The sequence below is a fragment of the Trachypithecus francoisi genome, unplaced genomic scaffold (genome assembly GCF_009764315.1).
Source record: "Trachypithecus francoisi isolate TF-2019V2 unplaced genomic scaffold, Tfra_2.0 Lachesis_group3, whole genome shotgun sequence".
Taxonomy (NCBI): Eukaryota; Metazoa; Chordata; class Mammalia; order Primates; family Cercopithecidae; genus Trachypithecus; species Trachypithecus francoisi.
The window spans coordinates 121595364-121622812 of record NW_022681468.1 but is presented as its reverse complement, the minus strand read 5'-3'; the positions used below and the strand labels follow the sequence as shown (position 1 = coordinate 121622812).

The window sequence follows — 27449 nt, the reverse complement described above, 5'->3', positions numbered from 1 at the left end:
ACTTTTTACTTTAAGGTCCTTATGTAATCAGGTCTTTCCTATGTCCCTGAATACCTGCGTTGTAAAGTGCTTTGGTTCTTTATAAGTGATGTGTGTCTGTGTACCTGAAGCCTTAGCCATCTGATATCTTTGGGGAATAAGTCAGCCCCTATTGTCTAGATAACTGAAATTTATGACTGTAAGCTCTGACAGCTATGAGAAATTTGCATTTTTAGAAAGAAATGTTTCTAAAATCTATTTGTTCTTAGCAGCCTGTTGACGGAGTGTGGTGAATATCATTTAACCTTTTCTCAGGGACTTAGTCCCTTGTTCTGAACATGGTACTGAATGTAAACTTTGATGTATTGATGCCCTCCAGGGCTGTAAAATTGTGTGGGGTTTACCTTATTCTTTCACTGAATTTTGCCAACCATTTTGCCAGAGTGTTTGGTGTTGACATTGATATTCTCGGGCCTCTTGAAGTGTATAGAGCCCTTTGCCCCCAGGCTAACGTGCCTTACATGGCTGTACTGTTCTGCATAGTACTTTTCCTGTGCCCTCTTGTGATTGCCCCTGTTCTCTATGGGTACTCCTCATTCTTGTCGATGGCTACCTTTTGTCCCAACAACCCGACCATCTGTCTTCGGTTTTTTTCTTTGTTTGTTTTGTTTTGTGTTTGAGATGGAGTTTTGCTCTTGTTGCCCTGGCTGGAGTTCTGTGGCACAACCTCCACTCACTGCAACCTCCGCCTTCTGGGTTCAAGCGATTCTCCTGTCCTAACCTCCCGAGTAGCTGGGACTACAGACACACGCCACCACACCTGACCAATTTTTTGTATTATTAGTAGAGACGGGGTTTCACCATGTTGGCCAGGCTGGTCTCGAACTCCTGACCTCAAGTGATCCGCCTGCCTTGGCCTCCCAAGGTCCTGATTTCATATGGTACTTTTTAGTTTTGCTAAGGTCATTATCAGGAGTGCAAAGACCGAAGACAGGCCGAGCACGGTGGCTCACGCCTGTAATCCCAACACTTTGGGAGGCTGAGGCAGGCAGATCATGTGAGGTCAGGAGTTCAAGACCAACCTGGCCAACCTGGCGAAACCCCGTCTCTACTAAAAATACAAAAATTAGCTGGGCAGTGTGGCAGGCACCTGTAATCCCCGCTACTCGGGGGGCTGAGGCAGGAGAATCACTTGAACCCAGGAGGTGGAGGTTGCGGTGAGCCGAGATAACTGCACTCCAGCCTGGGTGACAGAGCGAGACACCCTCTCAAAAAACAAAAAAAGCAAAAAAAAGGAAAAAGGAGAGGAGAGGAGAGGAATCTCATGTTCATGAAGTGGGAGGCTTAATATTGTTACAATGGAAATACTCTCAAAATTGATCTACAGATTCAGTGTAATCGTATTAAAATCCCAGTAGGCTTTCTTGCAGAAACGGATAAACTAATCCTAAAATTCCCATGGAAATGCAAGGGACTCAGAATAGCCAAAACAATCACTGAAAAAAAAAAAAGAAAACAACGTTGCAAGATTTCTACTTTCTGGTTTCAAAACTTACTACAAAATTACACTGATCAAGATAGTATGGTAGTGGTAGAGGATAGACATATGGAATAGAATTCAAAGTCCAGAAATATATATGCACGGTCAATTGTTTTCTGATGAGGATGCCAAGACCATTCTGTAGCAAAAGAATAGTCTTTTCAACAAATGATGCTGAGACTACTAGATACCCATATGTAAGAGAATAAATTTGGACCCCTACCTTACATCTTACACAAAAATTAACTCAAAAAATGGATCAAAGACTTAACTGTAAGAGTAAAAACTATGACACTCTCAAAAGGAAACATAGATGTAAATCTCCATGACCTTAGGTTAGCAATGGTTTCTTAGCTATGACACCAAGAGCATAAGCAAACAAAAACAAAAGGAGGGCTTTATCAAAATTAAAAACTTGTATGTGTCAGAGGACACTATCAAGACAGTGAAAAGACAACCCACAAAATGGGAAAAAAATTTGCAAATCATATATCTGATAAAGGCCTGCTATTCGGAATATATAAAGAGCTCTTACAACTCAGTGATAAATAAAAAGACAAATAGCCCAATTTAAAAATGGGGAGAGGATTTAAATAGATGTTTCTGTGAAGAAGATAAACAAATGGTCAATAAGCACATGAAAATATGCTCAACAATTAATTAAGGGAATGCAAATCAAAACCACAATGAGACACTACTTCATGCCCACTAGGATGGCTATAATTAAAAAAAAAAGAAAGAAAGAAAAACAGAAAATGACAAGTGGTGACAAGAATGTAGGGAAATTGGAACCCACGTAAATTATTAGTGGGAATGTAAAATGGTCCCGTGGTTGCTGTGGAATACAGCTTGACCATTCATCAAAAAGCTAAACATAGAACAATTATATGACCGAGCAGTTCCACCTCTAGGTAACTATTCAAGAGAATGGAAAACATATGTCCGCATAAAAACTTATACATGAATGTTCATAGCAGCATTATTCATAATAGCCCAAATGTAGAAAGAATCCAGAAGTTCACATTGGACCATAAGTAGGAATGAAGTACTGATAAATGCTACAATATGAATGTACCTTGAAAACATGCTAAATGAAAGAAACCAGACACAAAAAGCCACATATTCTATGAAATGTCCACAATAGGGAAGTCCATAGAGACAGGAAGTCAATGAATTAGTGATTGCCAGGGACTGGAGGGGAGAAGGGAATTGAGAATGACTATCATAGGTACAAGGTTTCTTTTTGGGGTGGTAGAAATGTTTTGGAACTGAGTTGTTACTTTAAAAGGGTGAATTTTATTTTTTGTGAATTATCTCTAAATTTTCAATGCCAAAGAGAAAAATAGAAAGCAGAGAGTTTCTCTGTAATGGCCTGTGTTTAGTTGCTTGGCTGGATAGGATGGACTTCAGCAGAAGAAAAGAGAAGACACTCTTAAACCACATTCCATTTCGTAGAAGACTACCACAGCTAGAAAAATGTGTATTTTTTTTACTTCAAGAGACATTTATTGAGCTCCTGCTTGGGTCATGATCTCTACCAGGTGCAGGGATAAATCCCTGCGCTGGATGACTTCATGATCTGGTGGAAGACAAACTCATGAAATAGATTTGATTCATTATGTTAAAAACTATAATAAAGCCATATAAACAGTGCTGTGCAAGGTTGGAAGATGTGGGAAGCTAGCAAAGCATCAGAGAGGAGATGATATTTGAGCTGGGCTTTAAAAATATCTTGATATTCACAAAATGAAAGTGGGGAGAAGATTGTCCCAGCAGAGGGAGGGACACAACCATAGGTGTCTAAGTGTGAGGCAGCTTTGAAGACGAATAGTTGGCCCAAAGTGAAGCTAGAAAAAATACAGGGAGCATCTCAAATGCTGTACCAGAAAACGTAATTGTTGCCCTGTAGCCAAGGGAGATGATTAGGAGGTCTGACATGTTGAGATCTGTATTTTTTTCTAAGATAGTTCTATTGAGGTGGGTAGTAGGAGAAATGAGACTGAAGGAGAATCTTAGAAGCTAGCTATTAAATATTGATTGATTGATTGATTGATTGAGATGGAGTCTTGCTCTGTTTGCCCAGGCTAGAGTGTGCAGTGGCACAATCTTGGCTCACTGCAACCTCCGCCTCCTGGGTTCATGCAATCCTCCCATCTCAGCCTCCCAAGTAACTAGGATTACAGGTGTACACCACCACGCCCAGCTAATTTTTTTTGTATTTTTAGTAGAGATGGTGTTTCACCATGTTGGCCAGGCTGGTCTCAAACTCCTGACCTCAAGTGATCACCTGCCTCAGCCTCCCAAAGTGCTAAGATTACAGTTGTGAGCCACCACACCCGGCCTTTAGAGGCTTTTTAGTAATATTGTTATAAAGGAGGCTCTTCCCTCATTTTTCTCCTGCCTTTCCCAGTCCTCCATTTTCTCATCCCACTTTGTTCAGTGTCACTCTCTTCTAGAACAGAAATGTTAGCTGCCCCTTAGTCGGCCTGACTCACGTATCTAGCCATGTGATTAACTTCCATCCTCTTCACTGAGCATCCAGGCTGGGCTGGCATCAAACAGTACCTCCTTCCGCCACTGGTCATCTTCACTAGCATTTCTGGAAAGCACCAGGGGAGCCACGTCCAAGTGGAGCGTCCATGTGAGGCCTCTTGTGAGTCCAGGTGTTTGGTAGGGTAGATGACTGTCTCTATTCATAATGATTCTTTTTAGCACCACCATAATGATGTGCATATGCCAGCCAGGCAGATAAGTAAATAGTAGAGGCTCTCTTATGTCTTCATTACGTTTTATGGTTAGAGTCATAAGAACTTGCAGAAGACATACACTTTTATAAGTGGGATTTTGTAATGATGAGGTGTTGAATTCAGGGGGTTTTGCCAAGAAAGTCTGTTTCCATCTTAAGCAAATCCACTTTAGTCCTTCTCAAATCTAATGGAGAAAGCCAGCATCTCTCCCCCACACTAGGGCACAAAGTCCTCTTCCTAGAGCTGTGGCTTGCCACAGTGCTACCTCTCTAGTGGCCCAGAACCCTGGCATTATTACAGTGCTCCTACAAGGGACACTGTGTTTTGAGTATCATATGCATTCCAAATAAACTCTAGGATAAACCACCTGTTCCTGATTGAAGGAGACTGCCCCTATGTGGCAACATTTTCTCTCTCTCACCCTCTTCTTATGCTGCTTTCTTTGATCAAGAACAAGAAGAAAGTAATAAGAGACAAAGTAAAGATACACGTAAGTTTTGAATACAGTTGTGCCTTGTGGAATGTGAAAGTTATATTTTTCCCCAGCTTTATTGAGGTACAGTTAGCAAATAGTGTATGTATTTAAGGTGTACAATGTGATGTTTTGATAAACGTATACATTGTGAAAGGATTGCCACAATCAAGCTAATATATCCAACCCCACACACAGTTACTGTGTGTGTCTGTGTGTGTGTGGTGATAACACCTAACAATCTACTCCCTTGGCAAATTTTAAATATATAATACAGGATTATTAACTATAATCACCATGCTATATTTATCTTATAAAAGTAAGTTTGTACCCTTTGACAAACACCTCCTCATTTCCCCCACCCTCCAAGCCCCTGGTAACCACTCTTCTACTTTGCTACTGTGAGTTCAACTATTTTAGATTCCACATATTAAGTAAGATCATGCAGTTGTTGTGTTTCTGTGTCTGACTTACTTAGCATGTTCATCTGTCTGAACCTTCAGGTTCATATGCTATTGCAAATGACAGGATTTCCTTTTTCAAGGCTGAGTAAGATTCCATTTTGGCGTGTGTATCCATACCACATTTACTTTATTCATCTATTGACTGATCCTTGGGTTGTGTTCATATCTTGATTATTGTGAATAATGCTGCAGTGAACATGGCAGTGCAGATGTCTCTTCAGGATAGTGATTTATTTCCTTTAGATATATACCCAGAAGTTGGATTGCTGAATGATAGTGTAGTTCTATTTTTAGTTTTTTGAGGAACCTCCTGCATGCCGTTTTTCCATAATGGCTGTACCAATTTACATTCCCATGAACAGTGTATAAGGGTTCCCTTTTCTCCACATCCTCACCATCCCTAGTTACCTTTTGACTTTTTTATGATAGCCATCCTAACAAAATGTGAGTTGACATTTCATTGTGGTTTTTATTTGCATAAAAAATAGTATTTCTAAAAGACATTTGCAAATCAGATTATATCTTCCCATTGGTACAGTAGTTCATTTTCACACATTTCTAAAAGCGCTTGACCCCTTTATGTTGCTCAAAAACCCAACCTATAAAATAGATGAACATGAAGCTATTTTGATTTGGCCAGAGGATGGGAGATTTAGATCTCCACCCCCTTTCCCACACACCTGCATTAAAGAACTGAGAGTTCCATAGATTATAGTTTGAAAACCACTGATGATAGCCCAAAAGTCATTCTGTAAACCTGTGTTAATCCCAGAGCTAGGTACTGGGAATGGAGAATGAATAAGATGCTCTTGCCACCATTCAAGAGCCGCTACTCTATTAGGGAGGCAGACAAGTAAACAGTCGTATATGCAGATCACTAAACTGCAGGTAGTGTAAGTGGTATGAGACTTGATGGCCTGGGCTCTCAGAGGACCACAGTGACTGTCATTTCAACCACTCACATAAATGGGTATTTACGATATGGTATTTAACGATGTTTGTAGCCATATAAATTCTGTAATTAAAGTGCGGCCAAGGTGCTGGGGAAACAGGAGACAACTCAGTGGAGGAGACAGGGACTACCAGGGAAGCTCTGTAGAAGAGATGAGACTGAAGGATAGCCAATAAGAGTTAGCCTTGGAGAGATCTGAGGCAGGGGGTTCAGTATGGCTGGGGTGTTTGGGCAAGTATTATGAGATGAACCAAGGGCCACATTTTGAAGGATCTTTATACTCCATGCTGAGAGATATTTGTAGCGGAGGGAGGATGGGGAGACTGAAAGAGTTTTAAGCAGGAGATCAACATAGCCAGATTTGTGTTTTAGAAAAATCACTGTGGCAGAGCTGTGAAAGATGGATTGGAAAGGAGATCGGAAGCTGTAGTTCCGATCAGAAATTGGAGGGGTTTAATCAGGACAGTTTTAGCATGTTTGTAGGGTATTTAGGAGATGGAACTAACTGCATTTGGTAAGTAACTGGTTATAAAGAAGGGTAGAGAGGTGGGTTCAGGGATGAATCACAGGACTTGGGCAGTCAGGTGCATGGTGGTACCCTCCTGAGATGGGGCACACGGAAAGAGGCATGTTTAAGGGATGAGATGATTAGCATTCTGTTCTTGAGAGATCATCGAGCACCTCATTCAAAACCATATTCGTTCCTGCTCCAGATTCAATTATGAGTTTAACAACTAGACTCTAAGTTCCTAGACATTTTATTTCTATCTTCCTAGTACCGCACCTAACATCCTGTAGGCTCTTGTAAATATTCATCAAATGACATTTATGCATAAATCTCAACACCTGTTTTTTCAAGACCTCAGAAATACAAATCCAAAAAGTGACAGAGAATATATGATGCCTTAACTTTTTTTTTTTTTTCTTTTTTTTGAGACAGAGTCTCACTCTGCCACCCAGGCTGGAGTGCAGTGGCGCAATCTCAACTCACTGCAAGCTCTGCCTCCGGGGTTCACGCCATTCTCCTGCCTCAGCCTCCCGAGTAGCTGGGACTACAGGCACCCGCCACCATGTCCGGCTAATTTTTTGGGTTTTTTTAGTAGAGACGGGGTTTCACCTTGTTAGCCAGGATGGTCTCAATCTCCTGACCTTGTGATTCGCCCGCCTCGGCCTCCCAAAGTACCGGGATTACAGGCATGAGCCACCGCGCCCGGCCACCTTAACCTTTATGGTCTACACAGTGTTTCCCCATGTCACATTCTTTCCCCACACACTCTATTTTACAGACAAGGAAACTGAGTGACAATCAAAGGGTAAGGCTCCTTACATTATACTATCATTGATTTGAAGAAAGTAAAAAGTGACCACTGAACATTTTGGCATCAAAGGAAGAGGTTTTTTATAAAGCTATGAAAGAAGACAACTTCGCACTGCAGACATGCTCAAAGGACATAGGTATTTTGCAACTCAGTTCAGTTTTGCTGTTCATATGAATGACCCCACATCTTTCAGTTAATTGAATTCTATTCTGCATACTCTATTTAATTTGGCATGGAGGAACGTGAATCCTTTTAGAAAGATTTCTATTGAAATACAGTAAGTTTGGCTCTTAAATGTGTTATCTTAAAAAATTCATTCATGTAGAATCACTCATTCCTAGGCAGGGTGCCTGAGAAGCCACTGGGCTATGAAAATAGCAGGTGCTGGGGGGTGGGGGATGCTGATGGCAAGAATGATTGCCTAATAATACCTCCCAGAAATTCAAAAGCGAGGTTAGGCCAGGCGTGGTGGCCCATGCCTGTAATCCTAGCACTTTGGGAGACCAAGGCAGGCAGATCACTTGAGCTCAGGAGTTCAAGACCAGGGTGGGCAACATGGTAAGACCCCATCTCTACAAAAAAGTACAAAAATTAGCCAAGCATGATAGCACATGCCTGTAGTCCCAGCTACTTGGGAGGCTGAGGTGGGAGAATCTCTTGAACCTGGAAGGTAGAGGTTCCCGTGAGCCAAGATCACGCTACTGTACTCCAGTCTGGATGACAGAGTGAGACTATGTCTCAAAAAAAAAAAAAAAGAAAAAAATGGGATTAACCAACTTCAGAGGAACTAATATCCACTCATCTTTTACCTGAGAGACTTTACCATGATTCTAGCTTCTGAAGTTAGCAAGAAGGGATGCCCTCCTATTCCCAGCATCCCAAGGATGACCTGTTCCTGTCACAGCACATAACTGCAGGTGGTTAAAGGGAGACAGGACCTGCAGACCCACAGTGTCCGACCACAGTGTCTAGCTCTAACCACTCCCACAAACAGGTTTTTGTGATGTGGGATTTCATGGTACGTGCAGCTTGTGTTAGTTAATGACTGAGGCATTAGAAACTCAGTAAGCTAATACAACCATATGCACACAATGGTCCTGTCCTTTCAGCGGTATTGTCAGCTAGACCTGTGTTTCAAATTGTTGGGAATATATTGTTGGGATCCTGAAAACTGATATTCCTCTTTTATGTAAGGCAATCTTTAGAAATCTAATACCTTCTTTGAAAAGTCCAGTGTGTTTAAATTAATTCAGTTTGGCTGGTTTGAAAACTGGAAATAGGTTAGCATTAAGGCCAGGATTCCTTTAGTAATTACTTTTTCTATTGGTAATAACTGTTTCTTTAGAAATGACATTAACATTCTACCAAAACACAGCAGTAATCCAAAAGTTAATGTTCTGTTCATTTATAATTATATTTAATTCATATTTATGAGTTGTCAGAAGGGAGGAGTAAGAAAGAAGTGAGTACAAAATGTTACAGAAGAAACAAGTTATAAGAAAATTTTTTCTTCATAGTCTGAAGGATGTACAAAGTCACTTGAAGCAAAAAAAATTTTTTTTAAACACACAATTATATAAAATTAGATTTTATTAACTATTGCTGAAAAAAATATGTATTTTTATTATTTCCAAGTGGCACTGAGTGAATGCAGCCAATAGACCTCATCCATTTCTTCTTTTTTACTAACCAAAATATTATCATAAACATCCCCATAATTTTGATTTAGTAAGTCAATTAGATTTGTGGGGATTTTTTAACCAGAAAAAATTCTGCATCTTTAGGCAGTCATTGAACAAGTAGCTTTGTGTTCGTTTGAATCGTCCATGAAGCCTGATGTATTATTAATGAATTAATTTCTTGGTGGTGGAGGCCTATGAATAGCGGTCTGTGAATGGGCAGTTGCCTGGTGGGGCCAGTTTTGGCTGCTGTCATTTAACATGTGTTGCTCTATTGTGAAGTCTTACCCAGCCATAGGACAATGCTCATTTAATCCACCATGATGGGACCTCCACACCCTGAGCCCAAGTTGGATGCCAGGGTCAGTTACGCAGCAGCTTGGGCTGGGGGCACTGCTCTGCTTCACTGCCGAGTTGCTGTAATCGTTTTGCCGGCTGTTAATTTTCTCTAAACCAGGGAAAATGTGTATGTGAGCAGTACAAATGTTCTCAAAAGAGATTCCAAACTGGTCGGCTGGGGTGTTGCCTCCATTCCAGAATGGAGGCAGCATTCCAGGGAGTGTAAGCTCCTTCCTTCCTCCTGGAAATGGAAACGTCTGGGCCCACGAGATCCCTGATGTTTTGAGGTCCAGAGTAGCAGATGGCATTATGATTTTCCAAATCCTGATGAACATTCTAACTGAACTTGTTCATTTCACAGTATGTAGTTCTATTTTTTTTCATTTCCTCTTCTTCCCTCCCTCCCTCTTTCCCTTTGTTCCCCTCATAGTAACTAATTTTAAACTGTTGTAGTGTCTCCTTAAACCAGCTTTAAATTCCCTTCTGTCTGTCTATTGTATGCACAGTTTCATGTATAATTCTCAGCCTTTGAATTGAAGCTGAAGCAGCCTTTGAATTTGTTTAAAAATGTGTAGGCAAATACAGCCAACACTCATACACACAGCCACTGGTAGTTCTGTTTCCCCCCTTATCTGTAGCTGGCAGTGCAGGTGGCAAATGGCAGTAATTATTTTAACTAACAGTCGAGTGAACATTCAGGAGGACATACAGTATGGTGATGTGGACTTTGGATTTACAGTGAGTTCTCAGAGGCTGACTTGATAGTGTTATGGCTTGCTGGTTTTTCGGGACACGGACCTGCCAGGTTCTTGTACTTCAACAGTGTGTGTGGATGTGGTTCAGATGTTTCAATCTTAACTCTTTATCTATGAAAAGATCAATTTATTTTTTTTCATTTGGGCACCTATTAAGGGTTTTTTTTCTCTCCTAGATTTTTCTCTTTTGTTTTTAATATAGTTTATGATCTGCCTTTTAGACTGCTTTTAATCAGCACTTCTGTAGAACCAGGTGAAATGCCAGTGTGTATGTTAACATTCTAATTTAGGTACTGAATCAAACATGTATAGCTGAATTTTTCTTGAGGAAAAAAGTTGACCTGACCAGTGCATGAAATTCAAACACTATACAGGAACAAGGTAAAAGCACAGGTAGGAATTGCTGAATAATTACCTTTAGACCAGCCTGAGCAGGAGACTTCCCACGAGGGTGAGCTCATTTAATGGTTCCTAAAACTCAAATCTTGTGGATGTCAGTGGTCATGCTTGATTATTTGCAGCAGTGTTTTATGAAAAGCAGTAGAAATGCATTGGGAGGCTGCAGAGAAAGAGGACAATAACAGGTTTTACTTTTGTAAATGAAATCCCTTCGGTATGAGACAAGTATGTTTTTTGCTGCTCTGACTAAACCACTGAAAAGGGAGATATATGTGGATGCTAGTGTGTGAGTATGTGTGTACTGTTCATGTAGGCACCTCTAAAAAATGCTGTGCACTATGGCTGATGACCAAAAAGAGACCTAAAATAAAAGGAGAAAAAAGATGTTCATTGGCCTTGGAAAGGAAGCAATTATAAATACAGTTTAAAAGATTAATCTGTTTTCCGTTTCTCCACTCACCTATTTTCAAGAAATGTTATAAAACACTAAGATCTTTACCATATGTTTACAACATTTCTAAGTAAATATAAATCTTTTAAATGACCAAAAAAAACAAGCAGACTAAATGAAGAGTCCATTTTGACAAATAATGACAAAGATCATTTCTCTTCTCTTTTATCCCAATACTGAAGAACTTCCAAAACACATTAAGGAGAAAAAGAAAATAGGAAAAAAATCTCTATAATCTCAAATTTCAGTTACCCAGAGACAGATTCCTTTAGACCTGTTCATTTATATTTTGTTTTTTATAAGCCATCTGGTAGTGACGTTCACTTGGCTAACAGCTGGTTCTCCTTGATTGTAGGGTTTATGGGTAGGATGGGCCTTTCAGTGGCAAAAATTCAGGCCTTTACCCCGTGGTTCCAGGCCCATCTGAGACAAGTTAAATGAGCTGCTACTGTCAGCCCAGACCCAGTGGACAGAGCTTCACACCAAAATGCCCACATATGTAATTTGTCACGCCTGGCAGCCCAGAGCATGGGGTGACCCGGTGTGGAAACTGAATCATCTTTCACTTTCTCTGCTCAAGACTTGATGTGGAGTGGGATGAGTAAAAGGCGGGCTTTCTGTTCTCCAGCTGAGCAGGGTTGGAGGCTTTCTTCTCTGGTATGTCATCTGCCAGCCTTCCTAAGTTCAAAGCCTCGCTTTCACCCTGATGTTTTCCCTCATAACACCCCGAGAAGTAGGTCAGTTCTATCTGCATCATGAAATCAAAAATACACTTAGAATCAAAATGCTGATTGTTCCTTCATGGAGTGGCCACATTTTAAAACAAACTCAATGTTTTAACAAGCATTGATTGAATTCGTACAATCTGCTATGTAGTTATGGCTACTCACTCTAAACGAGACTCATTCTCAGACCAGGAGCACCTATTCATCTCTTTCCCACCTTTCTCCTTCTGATAACATGTGACTGCTTTTTTCTCCCCCCGTCTACATTCTGTTACAGCAGGTATGTACAGATATGAACATTGAGGACCTTTAAAATATGAAAATGTAGCTGATTTCCCAGAATCTCACATTAGTTTACACCTTGGACAGGCCATTTTTGGTTTGAAGATTAGCTTCTACGGAGATCCTTAGAGGTGAGGGTCCAGTTTTTTTCATTTTTTTGTTTTTTAGATTTTTTCTTTTTTTAAAACAAACTCGGTTTTCTCCCCAGGCAAGTACAGATTTGCCCTATGTCTCATCTGCCAGTTGTCTCATAAAGATGCTACTCTAAGGCAGTGAACAGTGGAGGATCAGAAACCAATTTGGGGTCTGACAGGCAAAACACTATCCTGCCGGGCATGAAGCCCCTAGAATTACAAATGACCTTTGATCCCAGCACTGAGGATAGAATGCAGTGATCCAATAGAGCTTTGCCAATTAATATGAATCCCAGTGCCTAAGAGTAGACATTGTTGGGCCAGGCCAAAGGAACGTCAGACATGAATTAAAAGATTTAAAATATAGAGCATGACTCTCAATATTGGTCAGACTACAGATGGTTTTCTGATGTTGAACACCTGTTGGCTTGGTGGCTTGACACCATAAGTCTAGAAGTGGGCTATTAAAAAAAGTTAGAGGGCTGGCCATGTTTCATTTAATTTGTCATGCTGGTTTAATCCAACCACAGTACAACTGACCTCAGAATTCACCAGTGGAGCCAATGCCTTGCGATTTTTGAGAAGTTGTCCTATCTTCCTTTGCTTTACTGCCAGTATGCATAAGGTTTGACGGAATGTCTGTTTTGTATAAGGAGAAGGGAACAGGACCCAGACTACAACATTCAAGGTCCCTCCCACCCTCAGGTACTGTCTGGGAGAGAGGAAAGAAGAAAGTAGGGGAGCAAATAAAGTATCTCACATGCTGCAGACTCTTTTACTTTACTCCCCATGACCCTGGTTTGTGAACTCACTTCTACCAGCCAAACTGAACCAAAACCTCAATGCCCCCCTGTTCATCCTGAGTGCCCAGCTTTGGCACTCTTACGTGGCCACTTCCTCCATCCTGCAGGGCTGGTTATTAGGGGTGCATGTCTTATCCCTCAGAACAATACACAGATTCTTTGAGGATATGGATTAAGTATCAGCCATTCCACAATGCCAGGCTCATTGCGTTCCACATGGTAGATGCCCACAAAAGCTGTTGAATGAATGAATGAATAATGAATGATTGTGTCATTTTTACACAGTATTTTATGTCATGCCTTATCAGTGTCTGAATTAACCACCACATTATTGTCATGTCCCACTGTCACCTTTAATTATGAATTACAGGCAAAAATATAGTCCTCAGGAATATTTTTTTAAGCAAAGGGCCCTTAACTTTTTTCCAGTTGAGTATTTATGCTAGCGTTCTCCCTTATACAAAGCAGAGTTCTACTAAGAATCTAGGCCTCATCTAATTGTTTAAAAATAGTCCCTGTCCCTTACCTTTTCTTTTTAAACTTTCTATTTTGACATAATTTTTAGATTTACATGCAGTTGTAAGAAATAATACTGAGAGATCCTGTGTACCTTTCACCCAGTTTGCCTCAACAGTAACATCTCATAAGTGTAGTACAGTATCGACCGGGCGTTGTGGCTCACGCCTGTAACCCCAGCGCTTTGGGAGGCCGAGGCCAGTGGATCACGAGGTCAAGAGATGGAGATCATTCTGACCAACATGGTGAAATCCTGTTTCTACTGAAAATACAAAAATTAGCTGGGCGTGGTGGTGCATGTCTGTAGTCCCAGCTACTCAGGAGCCTAAGGCAGGAGAATCGCTTGAACCCAGGAGGCAGAGGTTGCAGTGAGCCGAGATCGCGCCACTGCACTCCAGCCTGGTGACAGAGCGAGACTCCATCTGAAAAAAAAAAAGTATAGTACAGTATCTATACTGTAGATAGAAAATTGTCATAGATACAAGACGCAAACCACTGATCTTATTTAGATTTTACCAGTTTTACATGCACTTGTATGGGGGTGGGAAGTTGCAGGGTGAAGGGTAGATTAATAACACAGATTATTCTGAAGCCAAGATACATTATAGTTTAAAAAAGAATATTCCTTGAATATTGAAAGCATTTTTCTCATTGATGATTTCTGTGTTTGGAATATCCAGCTTATCTGCCTGCTTTCAAGGTCACTAAATATACTTATTAGCACACTTACTCTGTAAGTGAACTAGCAGCAGCTGTGGTTGGAATTGGACCTCTTCCTGCCTTGTCTCCTCCACCAGCTCTTTGAGTGTGCAGGTACACACACACACAGATTTTCTGCTACTTGCCTTTTTTTATGCCTGAGTACCTTGCTGACAAGTGCTAATAACAAAATACCCAGAGAGAGTCCAGTTGAAGTTAACATACATTAAGCATTCTGAACTTGTCCTTTTGCTCATAGATTGTGCATAATTAATAATTAAACAGTTTCAGTTGTAATGGGTTGACCTTCTTGAACTGTTCATTATTCACAAGGCAAAGGCATCACTCAAACTTTTTCCTATTGTCCTTCGCTGTTCTCTAGCGTGCTGCATGCTTGTGTTCCAGTTGTTTAGCAGAAGGGGCTGACCAGGTAGTTACTGAAACCTCTGAGGCTTGGAAACTGTCCTCCTTGATGACCAGAATTGCTTACTAAAATGGTTTATGGCAGCTGTTTTTATGTAACAGTTGCCGGCTTGATAACAAGAACCAGCTTGTGTCACTTCAGCAGAACTCTAAAGTTGATTTGAGACTAGACTCTCAGATTGAGGCTTTTGGTTAAGGTTGTGTCCACTGCTTCGTTCTATACCTCTGTGCTTAGAAGTTCAATGGAAAAGCATCTGAAAAAAAAGCCCTTAAGGTGAAGTATGGCACCCAAGGTCTTAAAGAGAGTGACTTTCATTAACAATTTAGAGTCAGTGTCAACCAGTACTGAGAATTCAGTGTAACTGCTTCTTCAACCCACATTTAAATTTTTGAAATATATTTCTCCATCTTGCCAGAACCCGTATTTCATAAAGGGCATTTTTGGGATGTAGCAGCAACTGCTTTACTAGAGTCTCTGAACCACTCCGATGACTAGATACTTTCCCTTCCTGTGAGCTACAGTGAAACTGGAGCGCAAATTTACTGTATGCCTCCCTCCTCACGTATGTGAATTAGATAACAACATAGACAGGTTCTTGGAGATCTTTCACATCCTGATCAAAACTAACTTTGTAATTTTATTTGCTTTAAAAAGAGAAAAGTATACTGTCAAGTCCTGCAGTGCAGAGAACTCTCTCAGGCATATTCATTTGCTTTCCTTTGGAGTGTTAACAGCCTTCATACTTGTATGGAGTTGGAGACTCTCAGAAAATGCCTTTGCCCAGTGTTTATGTGTGGCATTCTCACCATCCCCCTACCAGTCAGTCTTCTGCATCTCAGAAGATTCTCCCTTGAGGGATGCAGGAGACATGGATTTTAAAACAAAAATAAGTATCTGGCATTGTGCATGGAGATTAGAATTTCCCCCACATCTTTAATGAGTGATTCTTTCCAGGCACCACTGAGATGAGAATCCACTCGCTGTGGTTCTGCAAAGTCGACTTGGGCTGGCATTTTAGGAAGTGAAATAAATTATTCATGGGTACCACCCAGTGTTCCTCAGTTTTATCATAGGAGGAACTTAACAGGCTACAATATCAGGTCTTAAATAAAATTAACTACCCATGCACAATGTCACATTTCCTCATTTTGTTTCTCATCCGTTTTTACATGACTTCATTATCATATTGCTAGTCTATAATTCATTAATTTACTTTTGGTATCATACTTTGAGAAGTGGCCCATGTTAGCATCATGTTTTATACCGGGTCTTTATAGAAAGCCAGTCCAGAATTTTAACCATCTTGGTAAATATTGAACCACATTAAGATAGCAGGCTTTTATTTTCCTAAATATTGCATTTTAGAGCAACTACTACTCAGATACTTTCAGTACTACACCCTCAAAAAAAAATCCATGAAGCGATGACTTAGAGAAGCTTCCTCACTGATCAGAGTCCATAATTTTTACACCTCAGACTTTGAACTATCTTTTTACTAATGGTTTTTGAGACAGTAAAATGTCATTTCTTGAACTGGGCCTTGTAGAATCTTACAGGCTTGGTGATATATATGGCTTTCCTAAAACAGGCTGCAGCTGAAATTGATAACATGTTTTATTTTTGCTCTTCAAACCGATGGGACTTCTGTGGCCATTTTATATACCTTTATTGAGGACTTGTCATGCTATTTCGTGTCTTGTTTCTTTTGAGTGGACTGTTTCATCAGCCACACATCCACCCCCGTTTTTCGTGTCCTCTCTATGTAATGCCTGCATGTAATCCTTTGAACTTGGCAAGATTTTATTTCACTCCCATTTTTCCTTTGTTTTCCTCTTAACCTTTCTCTACTGATGAGAATTTTAATTTTAGAATTACTAACCATCCCTTCTTCTGGATGAATAGATGAAATTCAAAGAGGACAGATATGCAAAAACAAGAAACATTTTGTTCGTGTTTCTTTTCTTGTAGCCTCTTTGGGTTTTTTTGTTGTTTGTTTTTTGTTTTGTTTTGTTTTTTGGCTGCCTTGACCCCCTTAGTTCCTTTTGATTTAATTGTATTATCCAGCAGTTTCCAATTGTTTGAATTGGAAACAAAGCCTTAATAAGAGTTCTAGTTAATTTTCTGTCTTGTAATTACCGATCTCATTTTTCTGATAATTGGCCACAGCAATTATATGTATATTTACTAATCACATAGGAGGCTGTGCAATTGTATCTATCTGCCACCATTGATAATGACACGCATATTGCAGAGGTGCTTTTATCATCTTCTTTTTTCCACTACATCAAAGCTATTTCCTCTCGTTCTCAATAATGAATACATGCATGCATTTGACACAGTTGTGTGCTAGAGAAATTGTTTGGCTCCCACCAAATGCTGCATGCTCTGAGTTTCTTGCCTGCAGCGCTGGAAGGTTGTATGTAATGATATATTGCTCATCCAAATGGCCAAAGCACTCCAAAGCACAGTGAGATTAAAATAAGTCATTCCTTTGTTAATTTAAATAGGTGCATGTATCATACTTTGCAGGGCACTTTGTGTAGGGATGTCAGGGAGGAAAAAAGCCGCCGAAAGGTATTTTTAATAGCAAATGAGAATAGATGAGAATAGAGTCATTTGCAGCTGCCTACTTTATGTGGCTCTCTTGTTCCAACTGTAGGTCTAATGAGATGACTGTTAAAGTACTCTGCAGTGTAATTTCATTACATCCTGAGCTGTTACACTATAAACACAGTGGCGCTCTCTGTCATTCTTGGAAAAACTCCTAAATTCTTAAAGCCTTCCTTTGCTAACGGTAATGAGGTTTGCTCTCTGTGTTGCGTGATGGTGGTGGTTTGTTGCTGTGTAGTTTTCTGCTTTTTTGACTGACTCCCACCTCCATCCCAGTTTTGGTTGGTGGTCAAGTTGGGAGTTTTTCATTGTATCCTTAATTCACTGGCTTTCTCATATGAGGAGTCTGCCTAGACTGGCAAATAGGCTGAAATTCCTTTTCAGGAAACAGCTTTTCCTATAAAAGCCTTTCTATTCAAGTTAAAAAAAAAAAAAAAGAAAGAAATCTGATCCAAATTATTCTATTAGGGGCAAACAGTAAAGAGCAGTTGAATATACAAATAAATGTAAGTAAAAAGGAAAGTGTAAATAAATAGCAAATCCGGTAAAAGAAACAAAGGTCAACACAAGAATAATTTCACAGCTCTTTGTTAATTACAAGACCATTTGTGTGTTACTTAAATAATCATTAATTTCTCATTTACACTTTCCCTACCTTCTCTCCTACCCTGTGGCTATCATTGTCCTTTTTTCACCTCCCCTCTCTCTCAGCTCTCATGTTTCTCACCATTGTAAAATATGTGTGGGTTAAAATTTGGCATTTTTACCTAAATGTGTGGAATAGGATAAAGACAGTCTTTTTAATTGGATGAGGCCTTATTTTCATTGTATTCATCTTTACACTGCTCCTTCACATGGGTGGATGGGGAATATAAAGAAAGAGAAGGAACTGTTGTGACTTTTGGTGACATGTTTTTCCTCCATCCCAGGATTCGCCCGTCCTTCCAGTTGGAGAGTTCTCGGAGCCGTTTGTACATTTCATCACTCAGTGGTGAGCCCGTTTACAAACATGCCATGCCCTCAATGTAAATGATACATGCCATTAACTCGGCAGCTCCGTGAGACCTTATGGCTCTCCCTGCTTCCTTTTGGAGACAGGAGGGACTTTGGGGCCTTGGGCAGATGGGGCGGCAAAGCTGAAGAAATTGTTTAAATTATGTAAACGTTATTTACACAAAGGGTCATAAGCATACTTCAGAGCCTTTTTCCTGATTTAATAAACAGCTGAAAGTCAAGATACTTCTTTAAGCACAGATACTGTTGCCATCCTTTTTTAAAAAAAAGAAATACACAATTTTATAGCCCCTATTGAACAGACGTACGAAGCTTATTTTTATTAATGTAACCTCAAGTTACCCATAAAACTGTCTGTCACTTAGTGGAAACAGCATAGTTTATTAATTCATCGGATTTTCAGTAAATAACTTTTATCTTTGGTTGTATTTTAAATACAATACTGGGGTCCCATTTCATGAAATTTGACATTTGGAAGACTATGAAAACAGTTCAGCCCACTTTAACCCTTAAAGAACTGAGAAGAGCCACGGGGCCCTCAGAGCCTCTAGGCAACTCCTTGTCATTTTATACCTGAAGAAACAAGCATTTTACTGCCAAGGAGGTTCTTTGCCAGCCTTCTGCCTTTTTCCTCCTAGCAGACCACATCTTTCTTTTATTACCCCTTCACCATCATTTCCCTCTTCCCTCGTCCTGCAGGACTGATATGACCTTGGGAGGCCAAGGTATTCCCCTGCCCTCTCCCTCACTCCAGCACAGAGAAATTACCCAGGAGAGAGGAGGAATTCAGGAACATAGGAATCATTGTCCTCAAAGCAGGAGACAAAACCAACCGCAACTCCTTCTTAACTACCTTGGTCTCCTTTCCCTCCTTCACCAAAGTCCTCATTCTCCCAGAGTCATGTCCACTGCTGGAAAATGAATGGGCAGACCCCACCGAAAGAAACCCTTGTTTCTGGCAAAGTAATGCTATCAGGATTCTTGCTAACCAAAATCATTGTGCGCCATCCCCTTCCCCTCCCACCGTGATCCGTCTGATGATTACACTAAAGGGAAACCAAGAAATATTCCTTAATATAAATGTCAAGCTTTATCACCTTTTTGACTAAGTGTAACATGTTACCTCTTAATAAAAATGTCTCATACAGTTTATATTCCATAGAAAATATATGTGGGGAAGAAATTTTTCTCCCCAATTAAAAAAATTTTATTAACACTGTTTCTATTTATTTAAAATACTTATATAATATAGTGTAGCTTTTAAAAACTATTTTTACTCTGAAAACATTTTATTTCCAAAGCATGCCATGTTGAAAAAAAGTGTACATATTGATTAAACACTGGAATCCTGAGCTGTTTTGAAGCTCCTTAATGATGTTAGAACCATTACCCAGAAATATATATCCCTCTTAATTTCCTTTACATGGAATTCCTAAAACACATGGTAATGTGTACCGTGTGTTTTACACATGGTAATGCCTCATTTTGAAATGCAAAAATTGAAACACAAACCATGCGATTCCTCTACTGCCTGGAGCGCCTGGTTTGGGCATCACCCTCTCTGCTCTGGAGGAGATGTTGGATTTGTGACAGGATCGCAGCGCTAATCTTATCTCGCTGTGTGGTCTGAGATCAACGTGGGGGTGGGGCTGGTCTGAGCAGCAGGGAGAAAAGTGGATAAGGCTTCACCTCCCTCCTATCCAAAAAATTAATCAGCTATTATTTAAAAGTTTTTATGGAGACAGAGGGAGGGATAACCTGTATTCAAATTTCCACAGATGTCAAGCCGAAACAGAAATGATAGTGGGTAATAGCCTTGTTTTCCCAAGAGATACAGCTACTTTGGAATGTCAGATTAGGACTGTTACCAACTCCACTGGTGAGACAGCTTGAATTAGTTGCTAATGGATGCAGTATTTGAGAGGTGCATATGGTTATTTATAGGGAAGGCAAATGTCCTCGATGTTATTAATGGTTCATAACTCCAATTCTTGTTTACCAAATGATCATTAAATCTGTTTTTAAAAAAGTATTGTCAGCAAATGCAGAGATTATATGAAGAGTTTTCTTCTTGCTTATTAGAAGAATGCCTTATATAAAGAAAAAAGCATCCATGTGATTTTTCCAAGTGATAGAAGCAGCAATCTCTTTTCATGACTTTATCCCATGGACACTCTGAGTTTAGAACAAATACAGCCATCAAGTAGGCAGCTGCCCACAGTCACCTCCATCCCATGTGTGAGTGCTTCATCACATAGCTAAGTACATGTTACAGCTACTAATTATATCTAATGCATGGAAGACAAATATTTTGCATGAAGAACGTGATTCTTTAAGCAGCTTAAACAAATTTAGCTGTCCCACAGCGGTTTAATGAATTATCAGCTTGCCTTGTTGCCAAAACAAATGCAAGTCAAGATAATTTACAGCAAGCCACTTGTAATTTTGTAGCATTATCTAGATTCCTGACCTGTTTTATATACTTCTTGTCATTTGGAGTAATAGTGAAAGAATGAGATGTATTCTCATTTGACTCTACAGTCATGTTTCTTTCCTTACTGTCTTATCCCAGTTACAAAAAAAAAAGATATTCTGTAAATTTAAGTTTGAAATAAATTGATAATTGAGTCAATAAGAGAATATTGCTGCTTTTTTCAACTTAACTTCAAAAGTAGAATTAGGATACATTTAGTTTAAATACATTCTTTACTGTGTTGCAAAATATTTTTTAAATGAAAAAGTAAGAAAAAAACTTTTTGTTTCTTACTCATAATGTCCCCCAGAAATGTGATTAAGTAAAGACCAAAATAAAAGAAAGGGAATATATGCTAATACTTTGGCCGAGAATTGAACATGATGAATTTTGAAAACATTCAAATTCCAGTACAAATAGCCATGGGTAGAAATTACAGCAAAAATATACAAATGACACAGATAATATGAGCAGTTTTTTTCTCTCCACTATAGTATGCGAAAACAGCCAAAAGAAAGGCCAGCACCTGAAGAATTGATGGTAAGTGTATTTTTTTAGTTACATTAGAATTCTCAGTTATATATTTATGTTTAACATTCTGTTTAAAAGTCCAGAATGGAATTTAAAACAGCCATAGGCTCTGAAAAGGCAACATTATTTACTTCATTTGGGTAGATGTTTTTGAAGCTCATATCCTCAGATAATAGTTTTTACTTTTTAAAAACCCACCACCTTTTTGAAAGTTAATGCAGAACTCTTTTCATTTGCCTCATCAAGGGTCACAAACTTAATGTAGGTTACTCTTTATCCTCATTTGCTATTAAACCTTTTAGAATTCAGAGGATTGTTAACAGAAGATCATCAGTGCAATAAGTTTTTAGTGCAATTCTGCAAAAAATTTCTGAATGTGGCATGGAGTCCTCTTAGATTCATGTAGAATGAAATCAAACTGGCTGCAAAAGATCAAGTTAATATGAATCTTTGGTCTTTCCTCAGAAAGAGACAGCTACAAGGCTGCGAGTGCTGTGTTCTCAGCTCCAAGGCAGCTTTCTTTGATTGCAAATGACAGTTTTTAGTCAAGCAGGGAGAGGAACAGAGATGCTCCTAACAATTCCCAAATGGTCATTTATTTAGTGCAGATTGTTGATTTGACAATGCACAAGCTGTTAGAATAACGTTAGGATCGAGCATTAGTAAATAATAATTATAGGCTGTTCTGTCTAATGTTTTGCATACCATTCCCTGCCTTTAGATTTCTACAGTCAGAGCAAATTCCTACCAATTTTCTTTCATCTTCTTTAAACAATACACATTTTACAGATACCAGTTCAGAGGTTTTCATCCTTTGTATTCCAACCTAATAAACAGTTTCAGTGCCCCAACTTCTGTATAATATGGATTTCATCCTTGAATATAAAATAACAGTACATTTCCTTTTTGCATCATGACTGCTTTTCAGGAAGGTACTTTCCTCCTTCATGTTCCCTAGAGCAAAATCTCAGTTTTCAGGGTAGTTTCAAGTTAAAGATCACCCCTAAAAACCTCTGCAATTTATAACTCTGCAGGTTTCATGTCTAGAATAAACTGGTCTCTTTTTTTGGTCTCTTTGATGGTTGGAAAATTCTTCCAGTTAGTCACATTTGAGAAAACTTGGAACAGGTTCTAGAGATGGAGACCCATTTACCTTGTGTATTATTATGCTATGGCTGGATGGCTCAGCTATTAAAACAAAGGAATAACATTTCATAAAACAGATATTTGTTTGTAAATGCATGTTTCAATGCTACAATGAGTTGGCCGCTTATAAATAAAACATCTGCAGATCACACATACACCCATAAATGTATATGGATGTATATATTGCTAAGGAACACCACTCCAGGGTGGCACATCATAAAGACAAGGCTAAAGGGTGAGTACTTTCAGTGCCTTGAAAGCGAGTGATATGTGTGTGTGTATGTGTGTGTGTGTGTGTGTGAGAGAGAGAGAGAGAGAACATAGGTATTTAGAGATATCTCTTTACAACTCTACACCCTGTTGTGTGCTGTCCCACATTTTTAATTAATAAATATCAATAAATCAATAAAATGCAATGAAAAATGTAGTCACAGGAAGCACCATTCCATACTTAATTTAACATTATTTCTAGTACTGCTCACTGTTTGATTTTAAATGAATGCATTCCCAGAGGTATAGCAGTGGTGAGGCACCACTGTTTTGACAGGGCTCAGTGAGGAGTCAGGGAACAATAGACTATATGTGAAGCTGCTGTGGTCAGAGAGTGAGCCCTGCCTGGACTTCGGGCAAAAACTGGGCCCAATAGGGGATGGGAAAGAAAGTGGGTTTTCTTTTGTCTTAAGGAACCTGAGCCACATCCTAGGGGCCCAATCTTAAGGAACCAGCCTCTTTATTCCTTCCAGCATATTAATGGCATTAATTTTTCCTTTTCTCTCCCCGCCTACAACCTATTTGATGGTGCTCCCATCCGGAAGCCGAGAGCCTCCTCTGGAATGCATGAACTGTAGAGCCCATTTGTCACTCTGGGTGGGGGCCTGTGCCTTTCACCAAAAGAGCAGTTTATCTCCCAAGCACGGTTACTCCGGCCAGCAGGGTACCAGCATGGGCTGCATGGGCCGCTTCAGATGTGAGGTCTGCAGCATTGTCAGGGTTTCCCTGTAGGCCTCCATTTCCAAATCAAAGAAAGAAAATAAGAGATGGGCAGCTGGAAATACTGGAAGTTATAAATTCACTATTTGGGAACTCTTATATGAACTCCAGATGTGACCTTGACCAGCGAACACAGCAAATCCCAACCTAAGTAAATTAGAATATAGGACTGGTGGGCCAGATCACCCTTACTCCTGGGTCTGGGCAATGCAGTGTGGGCACTTAGGTGATAGGGTCACTGTTTATACCAGAATACCCCTTATTGAGTCATAAAATCATCATCTTGGCAGTTTTTGACCATGTCAGTCTTAAAGATGAGTGTAAAACTCAAGGTTAGAATTTGGAGACCATTTAAATCTCAGTGTTAGAACTCATTTAGTTGTTTAGTTATTTGATGTCCTCCACTTTGTGTGGTGGTTCTTACGATGGTTTTCGGTTTTTATGTCCTAAGTGGAAGTATTTTAAAGTTGGACTAAGAAATTCATTTAATGCTCACGTTTTGGGGAGGCCAGGATACATTTGAGCTGCCGTGGTTTTCTGGCATGTAGCCATTAAGTTACCTCAGAAGTTCTCTCAAAAGTTTTATCATCAGCATCTACATCATCCTAAGAGATCTCAGAACCCAGTAAATAATTGAATTTGGTAGTTGATAGACCACTGTGCACAGTCTTGTTCTAGATTCAGCAGAAGATATAAAGTAGAGGAAGCCACACAGATAGTCTTTTTGGGCTATAGTAAGTATACAGATAACTAGAATGAAGTAACTATTATAAAAGAACTGCAGAGTTCTGTGGAGATCCATTTGGGGAAATGAGGAAAAACTGGGTAGAGAAGGTAACATTTAAAAGGGGCCTTTGGAGGATGAAGTGAATTTTAATAGAGAGCTTTGAAGGGGCCATTCCAGGCAAAGAAAACAGGATGGGCAAAGCATAAGTATATCTCAGTCTCAGACATTTTCAGAGCAATGTGAAGCCTCTAGTGCCTGCTGGAACAGAAACCTCTTCGACATTAACCTGGTGGAGTTCAAATAGGCAACATATTCACCACCAGCTGGGCAATCTCTTAAGACATTCCACTTCTGTAGAAGGAACCCTGGAAACAGCACACCTATCCACATGGATCTTTTTTCTTGAGTCAATTACCTTGAATGGACTCCCATTCATGTATAGGGAGGTCCCTCATCCTTGAAAAGTTGTGACTTTCAACTCTTTAAGAGCCAATTGCAGAAATCAGAAGTCAGCTTTAAACCCTGCTTTAAAGGTAAAGTAAGCATGTAGGCAGCCAAGAACATTCAGCATGCCGACACCAGACAGGTAGAACCCCACCCCCACCTCCACCTCCACCTCCAATTCTTTTCCTGTGATAATGATTCCATTATTAAAGAATCTGCTTTTAAATCACACTGCCGCAACTCACAGGAAAGACCTGTGTCAGTGCTGCCCCAGCTCTGTGAACTGGGACCAATAAACTTGGGAACAAATTTTCAGACAGTGGAGACCCTGAGGAGGTAGCAGACAGAATGCTCAGCAGGCTTCAGACAATGCAGAGATTCCATGGCTTACGTGGGAAAAAGCCAGCCCCTTGCCAGTCGGAAAGGATTGGCAGGACTGCAGCAAGAAGGGAGACAGCAATAATGCAAAGATGGTAGAGAAATTTTCCCTTAATTGTCAATAATCAAAATGAAGGATCCTAAAACATAAAAATCAGACCCTTAAACTCAGGAACAAAGACAGCTTAAGATGAGAGAGTTAAGATGGGGGTTCAGGTTGGTTTTACTATTCAACTTCTGTGTTTAAATATTTTGAAATAAAAGGGATATGTGAGACATTACTGTATACACCATTTGCTTCTCTAAACCACAAGGAATTCCTTCTGAGGAATTAATCTTCCTTCAGAGTTATTTGGTAGCTAAAGTCAGGATGTGACTTGGCAGGGAGAACCTCCACCACGCTGCTTCACTGTATAACCTCAGCCAGCTCCCCATCCCCTCTCCACTTCAGTTTATCTGCAAAACCGAGGGGGCAGCCCCTGACCAATGGTCTGTGACTTTAGGAAGTCACAGCCCCAGAAATTACATCCAAAGTTATCTATGCATGTGGAGATGTGCCTTTTCATCCAAAAACAGGAATTCATGACTGTTTCATTTTTCAAAGGGGACCCTGACCCTCAGTGATTGTTAAGCTCCCTTGCTTCTGCCCTTTAGAGTTACTTGGCCAGGAGCTGACTGTAGGGAGGGAGGTGTTCACTCCGCAGGAAACTGCCTGCTTGGGGGTGGGGGTGGGGTGGTTTCTGTGGGGTTCAGCAGGGCTTTGCACCAGCTGTCAGGCAGCCCTTTAACCTCCCTGCCTAGCCTGACTGTGGGCCTTAACTTGAGCAGGGAAAGTGTGGGCTGTGGGCACCCACACAGTTACAATTTGGGCTCAGAGTACGGTAGATCTTTCTATGCATTTAGAGTGTTTCCAGAAGCTTTCCATGTCTAAGCTCTATTTAATGGAATCTATGCATAGTAAGTAATCAGGTCAGAAGAAGCGGCATCCCGGTTTGAGATCAATCGCTGGCTAATACTTTATCTAGGCCACTTTATTATCTCATGCTGATCTGATTCCCATTCTCCCCCTCCTTTGTAGCATGCACTTCGGCTGTGGTAAAAGTACGTATCACATACATATTAAAAACATATACCCATTCTATCTGTATGTAAATGTGTGAGGCACAGCTGGATATTGCAGAGGAGTTTGATTTACTAATAGTTATTATCTGTTCTAGCTGTTCAGTGGCAGAGAGAATTTCAGAGAAACAAGCTGGCGAAGAAATTGTCTTTATGCTATTACTATACTGCTTTAGTAATTGTTTAAAAACATGGGTTTTCTCCTTAGGTTCTAGTAATGCCTGTTATTTTGTGCATTTCCTTGCACATTCCAGAGTAGGGCATCCTTTAAAGGCGTTTAGCATTTCCTCAGGTTTGGTTTTCAATCCAGGCACCTAAAAAGAAACACAGGATGCAGTTTGCAATTGAAATTTGACATTTTGCTTAGAAAGCAAGTAAATAGTGGCATTGGAAATACACCAAGCTGGCGTGGGTCCAGAAGGCGGGGTATCAGTTAAAATCAGAATAGTACTTTTGGATTTTTTTCCTTCATGTCATCCTAGCAGCTGCAAACTTGAAGGCATCTCATTTCTCAGCTAAGCCTTTATGTGTAAGAGGTGGTAATGTTTGGGGGCTAATAAACACCAAACTGCTCTAGAAAAATCTGTTTAAACATTTAATTACTTGCTAAGAGATGTTAACTTAACTCCTCTAAATTAAATTGTCACTGGTAGCTTTTCTGCTTTTCCAAACCTGATTGTAATTACATTTTCAGATAGTATGGATGGTTGTTGTCTCAATTAATCAAGGTATATGATAAATTGCACATCTGCATGATCCTTTTAAAAATCTGGGTAACCATGATGTTAGATTTTTGTGTGTCCAGCACTCAAGTTCCAGTGTGACTTTGGGCTTCACACCACATGGCTTTGTTTCTTTATTAGACCCAAATCTTCTGACCGCTATAAAAGACAAAATGCACTGGACAATTAAGAAGGTGATTTTATTTAGGCTATTGAAGTAGGGAGAGTGTTTATTACTGAGGAATGGCTCAAAGAAAAGGGAGGGTTCTGAGGTCTTATGAAGGCAGGTAAACAAGGGGGTCACCAGCAAGTCTTAGGGCAGTCACGAGGAAAGATGGAAAAGGATCTTACCTCTGTGAGAGCAGCATGATCCTTTGTGGTTAGCAGAAGGATAGGGGGATTTCTTACCTGTTACTGCTTACTAGAAACATTGGGCTCAGATCAATTCGAAATGATCACCACATTCTACTAAACGTGCCAAAGATAAGTTTTGGTTTATTTTGGTCCGGGGCTGACCTGTGCCCTGAGCACAAATGTGAAGAAAGGTGCATTTCCATAGCCCCCTTAGAAAGTGCTCATCCACCCTGTGCTTGCAAAAATCTAAGCTTTTTAAAAT

General features: G+C 40.0%; 1 protein-coding gene across 20 annotated transcripts in view; it reads left to right on the top strand.

Moving 5' to 3' along the window:
* MAP2K5 (mitogen-activated protein kinase kinase 5) overlaps positions 1–27449 on the top strand; it is a 268342-nt gene that overhangs the window by 212098 nt on the left and 28795 nt on the right. For 13 of the 20 annotated variants that reach the window (XM_033189627.1, XM_033189624.1, XM_033189622.1 and 10 more), the window contains 2 exons: positions 18219–18280; positions 21271–21316. The exons of 6 other annotated variants lie outside the window; for them this stretch is intronic. In XM_033189627.1, coding sequence (XP_033045518.1) covers positions 18219–18280; positions 21271–21316 — 108 coding nt within the window. Of the gene's footprint in view, positions 1–18218; positions 18281–21270; positions 21317–26070; positions 26094–27449 lie in introns of all 20 variants that reach the window. One more of the 20 variants, XM_033189623.1, reaches the window with a different exon arrangement.